This window comes from Rhincodon typus, chromosome 14 (assembly GCF_021869965.1).
Source record: "Rhincodon typus isolate 14 chromosome 14, sRhiTyp1.1, whole genome shotgun sequence".
NCBI classification, from domain to species: Eukaryota; Metazoa; Chordata; class Chondrichthyes; order Orectolobiformes; family Rhincodontidae; genus Rhincodon; species Rhincodon typus.
Genome location: NC_063345.1, coordinates 30,650,550 through 30,659,710, shown reverse-complemented (window position 1 = coordinate 30,659,710; position 9,161 = coordinate 30,650,550). Strand labels below are relative to the sequence as shown.

The following is a 9,161-nucleotide window of genomic DNA, read 5'->3' as shown; positions in this document are numbered from 1 at the left end:
CCAGCTCTGCACCTTGTTGTCTAAGTACCCTGAATGTTGTCACATAACCACAGGTCACAGGCTGCTGTGTAGCTCTTGAGGAACAGGCTGTGTCTGGAGTTTACTCTATTAGTTGAGCTGTAAGTAAACCCACCAGAGATTTTCAAATTGGATTGAGTGGTTTATTTTTGTGAAGTATATTCTATACCTTTCTGTCCTTGAGCATTCCTGTTTATCATTGCTGCCTCATTTGGTGGTTGCATCTATACCTGCCAGGGCTCTAACAGTTGGAATTCTATCCTTAAGCCTCCACCTCTTTACCTCTCTCACTTTCCCTTAACATATTCCTGAAAACTTCGGTCAAAAAAGTAAGAGCTGTGAATTCCAAGGCAGAGTGACACATTGGATCCAAAATTAGCTGAGAGGCAGGAAGCAGAGAGTGATGTGGAGGGATGGTTCAATAGCAGGAATTTTTTTTCCAATGGGATTGTGCAAGGTTGGTGCTGGAGCCTGTTTGTGGTATTCAGTAATGATTGGACATAAATCTTGTAGTATGACCAAGACACTTGTCGATGACACAAAAATTAGTCGGGTAATAGGAGTATAGCAGTAAATTGCAAGAAGATATCAACAGACTGGTGAGCTGGCCAGAGCAGTGCCAAGCAGAATTCAATCTGGAAAAGCATGTGGAAATACACCTTGGGGAGGGCTAGCAAGTCAAAGGATTACAATATAAATGGTAGGACCCTGGAAAGTGCACAAATTCCTCAAGGTAGCAGGGCAGGTTAATAAGGTGCTTAAGAAAGCATATCAGATATGTCACACGGGAGGCTGTTCCTGTGCTCCATGTGTGAGAAGGGCTTCACTCGGTCAGCGTGCTTGCTGCAACACCAGCGAGTTCAGATTGGGGAGAGGCAATTCACTTGTTCTGTTTATGAGAAGGGCTTTACAAATTTGTTCAACCTGCTGAGGCACAAGCAGGTTCATACGACCGAGAGACATTTTAAATGTGCAGACAGTGGGAAGTGCCTTAAGAGTTCCTGGGCCCCATTTCTGAAGAAGGATCTAGACCCGAAATGTCAGCTTTCCTGCTCCTCTGATGCTGCTTGGCCTGCTGTGTTCATCCAGCTCTACACCTTGTTTTGTCAGATATGTGCCTTTTATTAGCCGAGGCACAGAATACAAGTGCAAGAGATTATGCTGGAATTGTATAAAGTGCTGGTTAGATCACAACTGGAATAACTTGCATTGTTCTGCTCGCTACATTATAGGATGGCTGTGATTGCACTAAAGAGTGTGTGAAATTTAACAGGTTGCTGCCTGGGCTGGAGGGTCTGAAGTACGTGGAACGATTCGATAAGTTGGGGTTGTTTTCCTGGGATCAGTGAAGGTTGAGAGGGTACTTGATGGAGGTGTATAAGAATTATGAGGGGCATAGATAGTGTGCATAGGCAGGCACTTTTTCCATTATTATAGGGATCACTAACCAGGTTGTGTAATTTTAAGGTAAGAGGTAGAAGGCTAAGATGAGATTTGAGGGAAAATGTTTTCACCCATCGGGTAGTTGGAGTCTAGACCTCAGTGCCTGAAAGAGGCACCAGAAGAGTCAGAACCTCTTTTAACACTTAAGCCATGTTTAGATATTCTCTTGTGTTGCCATCGCCCTTGGGGCTTTGGGCCAAAAGCTGGAAAATGGGATTAGTGTAATCAGATTTGTTGACAGATCTGAACATAATGGGCTGAATGACTATCTCCTTCATAGTACGTAACAGAGTCTTTGGGTGGCCATATGCAGCAAGACCTAGGTAACATCCAAGTTTGGTGTAGATGTTACTTGCTACTTAAGTGTCAGACTTCATCTTCATCAAAATATATTCTAATCATCACTCCTTGACATTCAATTGTATCATCATCACTGATTTCCCCCATTATTAATGTCCTGGTGATTACTGTTAACCAGAAACTGAATCGGACCAACTATGTAAATACTGTAGCTATAACTACAGATTAGAGGTTGGTAATGTGCACCAAATAACTCACCTCATATCTACCCTTGCCTGTCCACCATCTACAAGATGCACTTCAGGAACTGACCAAGGCTCCTCTGATGGCACCTTCCAAACATAATCACAACCACCTAGAAGGTTAATGGCAGCAGAAGCTTGGGAACACCACCTGCAAGTTCTACTGCAAGCTACACACCATCCTGACTTGGAACTATATCACCATTTCTTCAACTGTTGCTGACCTGAAATCCTGGAACTCCCTTCCTCACAACCTACCTACAGCAGATGGAGTGCAGGAGTTCAAGAAGAAAGCTTATCACCATCTCCAGGGTAGTTAGGAATGAGCAATAAATACTTGCATAGTTGGTGACTTCCACAACCCATGAAAGGATTTTTAAAAATGTAGCCTTCAACCTACATCCACGATACCGAGGCAGACATGTCTCACGATGAAAACTATCCAGTGGTGCGTAGCTACTAAACCATCGGCATATCCTAATTTTTGCTTTTTATTTTTTTACAGGTAGAGCAGGTAAAATTGCTAGATCGGTTTACTTTTAAGAAGCCAGCTGTGGGAACACTCTACTTGACTGCAACACATCTGATTTATGTAGAATCATCAGAGATTCGCAAAGAGACATGGGTACGTAGTGACATTTTTCTTCGCTACTTTTAAATCGCATTTAAAAGCAGAAGTTCTCACTTTACCGAACACACCTGATGGGAATGTTGCAAATTTGAACCCAATGCACCATATAATTTTTGAGCTCCATTGACTTCAATGAAATGTAAACTGAGCCATTGATCTAAACGTGTTGTTTGAAATTTTTGAATTTAGAGTTGAATTTTTGATGATTTTGTGAAAACCTTTATGTTTTAAGATATTTTATGACACTACAGTGGTGACTGAAGTTAGTATTACGAGTCACCAAGGTTTAAAGAAGAAGGGAAGTAATGCTCAGGTGATGCAAAACATGATTATTCAATGCCTGAGATGTAGAAGAATGGAAAAGTCAAGGGAGCAAAGACATCTAACTCATTCTTTTCTCAAAACAGTTAGTAAACTCATGCATTTTGATTTTGTGAGCCAAGAGGTAAGTAAGAAAAAAAAGTAGGATGATATATTTAGGAGCATAGAAGGAACAAGAAAGAAACATTTGAAATTTGCTGGGATAAACCATATTGGACTGTTTTTTTTCAATCCAGGGTTCACATTCATACCTCATTCTAATAACATTTCTCACAACTTACAGCTATCCCCAAGTAGGAGAGCTGTGAATTGACTTTCAGTTCGTGGCGCAATATGTTATAAGATAACAGGCTTTTCTTGTGGCACTTAAATTCTAAACAAGCCAAGGCAAATGGGATGTGTGTGTTTCCTGTAATGACACTTGTGATCCAGTGTCAAATGGATTTGACTAACTTTAGCCCAATTCCTAACTGACATTTCTTCATGGTTTATACTCAATTTCAGATTCAGAATTCTTATTTCTAATCAGAAGCCACCAAATGAAATCAAAGATAGGTATCATTTATTCTTTTCTCCTTCTGGCAGAATGCTATAGTAGTGTGTTTGCCACTAGACAGCAATCATATCAGTTTTCACTTCAAATTTTAATTAATAACTTGATCCAACAAAGAGAATTGGGAATACTGTATGCAGAGAGCTGGTGTTGAAACTGCTGTTCACAAATGGAAAAGTAGTAGAGCATTGTAAGGCCATTGATAAAATTAAATTCTAATTTTTGAAATAATACTTCACAGATTTTACACCATCATATTTCAGCGATAGAGAAGCTGCCCCTTACATCTACAGGATACCCATTGCTGATTCATTGCAAGAACTTCAGAGTTGCTCATTTTGTTATTTGTCGAGAACGTGATTGCCATGATGTTTACAGTTCACTTCTCAGACTGTCACAACCAGGTACCATATCTTAGTGTGTAAATTGTACTTTAACCGTTGTATAGTAATTCTTTCATTGATGTAAGCTTTTGAAGATGCTACTATTGATGTATTCCATGTGGTCTGTACAAAAGTATGTATTTATATAGCGCCTTATCACATCAGAAAAATGTGCACTGCTACTTTGATGTGCTGCTTATGAAGGTAATCATGACAGCTGATTTGTACACAACAATATCCCAAGTAGGAAAGCAGTAAATTAACTTGCAGGTCGTGGTGCAATATGTTATAAGACGATAGGCTTTATTTTTCAAACTTAAATTCAAAACAAACTGAGGCAAATGGGATGGGAGTGTTTCCTGTCCTAGTCTAATGATCCAGCATCAAATGGACTTGGTCATTTACATTATCAATAGTTTAACAATGTTGAACTCTCATTCATAGTGGGTGGAGAGAAAAAAAAGGAAAAAAATTACATTGATGCTTTTAAGGCTGACAGATATTGTTGGGCCCTGTCTGATGCTAAAATTGGGTGAGAAATGAAAAAAGTGGGAGACTGCCACATCAACAAAAATGATTTGTCTTTGTGTTGTACTCTTAATGTTGAAAAATGTTCCAAGGAGCCTTACAGAAATATAAGCAAGCAAATCTGATGCTGAAGTAAGAGAGAAGATGTACTAAGGGAGTGAGTAAAAACTTGGGCAAAAAGCTGTAGGAATTTCCTGAACTTACAGCTTAGATGGCTAATGGTACAGCTAACACTGTTGAAATGAAGGGAGTGGAAGATGTATAATTGCCAGAGTTAGAGAAGTGCAGAATTCTTGGTAGGGCTGCAGAACATTATAAATAAGAAAGTTTAAGATTCTGAAAAAACTGGAATCTGAATCTGAAATTAAAGCATTGCAGACAGGACTAGTGTGGGAACTAATGAAGGTCAGTGAAAATTTGCTGATGGTTGAGCAGGATTTAGTGTGGAACCAACACCCGTGGCAATATTTTGGATGAACTGAAGTTTATATTGGACTTGGAGCTGGCCAGGAGAGAATCGGAATAGTTCAGTCTGTGGTGAGAGGCGTGGAGAAGGGTTTTGGCAAGAGATTAGCTAACGCAAGAAGGAGAAAGAGTGATGTTACAGAGTAGAATGTTAGGTACTCTTTGTGATAGGAGACAAGCAGCTCAGAGGTCTAGCAGATTAATTGCTGTTTAAAAAAGTTTTTTCACATCTTGCATTTGCTTTTTTTTAGTTCTTGATCTGTTCACAAATGGGAACAGTTTCTCCTTATCTACTTTGTCTAGATCCCTCATTTTGAAAAACTCTGTCAAATCTCTGCTTTGCCGCCTCCATTCCAAGGAAACCTGTTTCAATTCTGAATAAATATGTGGCATAGAAAGCATTCACTTGAATTATTCTATTCTGTTAAGAATTCCTGGGTTGTACAGAAGCCCATGCGAAAGATCCAGGAATTGGTGAATTGACTTACGCAAACAAAAGCTGATTTTCAGGGACATTAACCTGTTAATAAATATTCAGAAGATATAAGTAGACCTCTTTGCTAAAACACCTTCTGCATAACTAGATGGATAGGCTAGTCACTTGGCTGGAATTCTCTTCCCAATAATCAACTGTAAAATCCAAAAGGATATTTGGTCCTTGTGTAATCACAGAAGCAAGTGAATCAGTGACCTTCTTTGATAACCTTCTTGACTTTAACTGATTAAGCTTCAGAATGACAACGCACACATCTGGGTTCCAAAAATTTTGATCGGCTGACCTGCACTAAGAAGCTCATATGTATCAGTGAAGTGTGTTCCCAAGGGAAAGAATATGCATTACATATTGGAGACAGGAACCCCACAGCTGGATGTAGATTGCTCAGTGGCTGAAATTGGAGACATTCAACAGAGTCATAAGTTTCCACATACGTAGGAAACTTGGCAGATCAAAAACAGTGGAAGATATAGAATGGTACTTAACACTTTTAGTAATGGCGTACATGTGAACTTCTTAATTGCTAATTGTTGAAAACATTCCTCTAATACAGCAAGCGTTTAACTACTATTAAATTTTTTGAAAATATTATGTGTATTTCAGTGGTGTTTGAAGAACTTTATGCTTTCTCATACAACCCTAAGCAGACTGAAATGAGCAGAGGAATGGGTTGGAAAATAATAGACATAAAAGAAGATTTCCAGCGTATGGGAGTACCAAACGAATACTGGGAGCAGACTGATGTAAATGAAAACTATGAGGTGAGCAATAATGATTTTGATTTTTGATCGTTGTGCGTTTTCTGTTTAGTGGCACGATAGTTATCAGATATTAGCTATGAGCATCTCAACAATTCTTAGTCTAGCTTAAACAACCACTGCCTAGATTGGTCGCAAGAGTCATAGAAATGTACAGCATGGAAATAGACTCTTTGATCCAACTCTTCCATGCGACCAGATATCCTAAATTAACTTAGTCTCATTTGTCAGCATGTGGTCCATATCCTTCTATTTATCACACCAGAAAATGCTAGAATTTGAGTCTAGTCCTGCTCTAATGATTTAATTGGTCTCAGCCAGAGCAGCAGATCGAGTTTTATGGTTGTTCTCCCTCTCTAGACAAGGCAGAGATATAAAAAATACATTAGTTACAGTTCCCACCTTCTGATTCACAATCTATTGAATCCCGATCAAAAGTGAGTGAGGTAGCATCAGACGAGAATTAGATTGTGCCTTTTAACGTGCTGCCTGGTTTTGTACATGAAGAATGAGGAAAGATTGGTCCTGTTTCCACTGGAGTTCAGAAGAATGAGAGCTGATTTTTGAAACATAAGATTCTGAGGTTACTTTGCAGCGTGGATGCTGAAAAGATGTTTTCCCTTAATGGGAATCGAGAACTGGGAGCACAATTTAAAAATTAGTGGTTGCCCATTTAAGTCAGAAATGAGAAATAGTTCTCTCAGAGAAGCGTAAGTCTGCAGAATTCTGTTCCTCAGAGCAGTGGAAGTAGAACCATTGAATTTTTTAAGGCAGATGTAGACATATTCTTGACTGACAAGGAAGCCAAAGGGTACAAGGGGGAGATAGGAAAGTAAAGGCCATGATCAGATCAGTCAAGATCTTATCCAATGTTGAAGCAGATCTAAGTACCCAACAGGTCATTCATGCTGCTAATTTTCTGTTCTCCTGTTCTTAAGTTCCAATTACATATAATTGGAAAAATCAGAATGTTTCTTGCCTAAATTCATAAAGCAGGAAGATTAAGCATCCTTGAAATGAGAGTGGCATAATCGAGACTCTTGCTTGATCATGCTTATGTTCAGCCCAGTCAACTGGAAATCTAAACACAAAAGGTAATCATGTTTTCCACCCACTCAATTCTCTATTATTTTAATTGAGGAATTTGAGTTACAGCACCTTTGCAAAAATAAGTTTTGTATTTTCCGGCTTGATTTTTGATGCCTAGTACCTGGTTTGCAGGAACTGAATCAATACACCCTATAGTTCTTTTCTTTTTGAGGGATTTCTAAATTGCAACTTGTTTATAACTCTTCTACTGGTCCTACTTGGCACTCACTAAAGTTAACATAAGAAAATCTTCACTGATAGTCTGTCTGACCTCAACACTCCTTTTTCTATCTCATCTTGCCAGTGTACTGCCTTTTACAGGGTGGAAACAGATTCACTAATTTACAAATGCAATAAAAGTTGAAATAGAAAAAAAAAACTACAGATCTGGGGGAACAAAAGGTGTGAGTCTGACTAATTGTGTGGTCAGTTTAAAGAGCAGGCAGAAGAGGACAAATGGCATCTGTTATGATCTGAGCTGAATCCAAATCTAAATCCCACCTGGACAAGTCAGATCCCAGACTGAATTCTGACTTGTGATTATATTTTGTTTAATTTTTTGATTTATATTTAACCAGGTGATATTTCACTGAAACACTTCTGCAATGCTGCAGATTTAGCTATAACAATAAAACAGAAATTCATTTTGCAAAAAAAAACAGGGTACTTATATATAAAAGAAATGGAAAGATTTCAAAACACACAGTAAAAATACAATCCTGTCTAAGCCAACTCCATCATGTTGCAATGCTCAAACACCACGGACAGTTTGCTTTTCTGTCACCTCTCTAGATTTACCTTAACTATTTCTTTTAATTCCCAGTCTTAAGTGTCTGATAGCCTCTTCCTTGATTAGGCTCACAACTGAGTTTAAACTTTCTCAGGTTTCAATAACCCCTGTAGAGTTCTAACCAAGCACTTCTGGGTTGAAGCTTTCAAATTAAAACCCTTACGGTGAGGTAGCTTGTTTCCTAACTTTCTGAACTTACTCCTTTCGCTTGGAGAAACCATTTCATACATCTAAATTCTTCAACCAAGATTTCTGTGAACTGAAATCAAAGGCTTTCCATGCTGACTTTTCCCACTTAAGTTCTCCTTAATGTTTACTTAGTCCATTTGCAAAACTCTTCCAATCAATGTTTCCTCTAAGTTGTGTGTTTGGACACTCTGACATTTGTATTTGGCTATGGACATGCTGACCCAGATTGCAGCATTGACTTGCACTTCCAAAAGTCATTGCTACATGTGGATTTTGGAGGTATGTGCAGAAGAAGAAGACATTAGACGCAATGCTGAGCCCAATGCAAACAAATTCCCATTATCAGTTGGGGGTAACTCTCTTAAACTGATTTTAAAATCATGGGTCCAGAAATTCTGACATATTAATCGTTAAATCGCCTCATACCGACCAAAACCCACATGCCGCTCATTAACTGACAGAATGATTTATTGTCATATCTTGGGAGATACAGTGAAAACTGTTCTGTTGCCACAAGTTGGCACCATTTTGAGGTACAAAAGAATAAAAAGAAAGTACTTAGAGTTCATCTTCATTGGTCGGGGTCGCAAACATGGCTCCAGAACTTCTGCAAGGACTCCACTCTGGGCACTGACACCGCCATAGTCGATGAACCGCTGCTGCCGTAAGAGTCCACTCATCAGGCCTACAGGCCAGGAGTCATTGTCAACACCGCTCCAGCCAAATTGAGTCCAGTGAAACATTCACAAAGGACAAAAAGATTCCAACTCTAAAATAAATGATAATATATATATAACATATATTTGAATCACACACCCACATGTTGCATCACTTCCTTCTGCACTGTATAATTCACTGTATTTAATACCTTGTTAAATGGCTTGGTGTCATATTTTGCTTGATAATGCTTTTCAAAAGTACCTTGAAGTTTTACTATGGTTAAGGCACTATATAA

General features: G+C 38.8%; 1 protein-coding gene across 1 annotated transcript in view; it reads left to right on the top strand.

Annotated features, from left to right (window-relative positions):
* Positions 1 to 825: 825 nt before the first annotated feature.
* The window catches only part of mtmr8 (myotubularin related protein 8), a 52,648-nt gene continuing 44,312 nt past the window's right edge, over positions 826 to 9,161 (top strand). Inside the window, exons 1-4 of the mRNA XM_048605303.1 lie at positions 826 to 960; positions 2,503 to 2,628; positions 3,750 to 3,912; positions 5,984 to 6,141. Of these exons, the coding sequence (XP_048461260.1) occupies positions 826 to 960; positions 2,503 to 2,628; positions 3,750 to 3,912; positions 5,984 to 6,141 (582 nt within the window). The remainder of the gene's footprint in view (positions 961 to 2,502; positions 2,629 to 3,749; positions 3,913 to 5,983; positions 6,142 to 9,161) is intronic.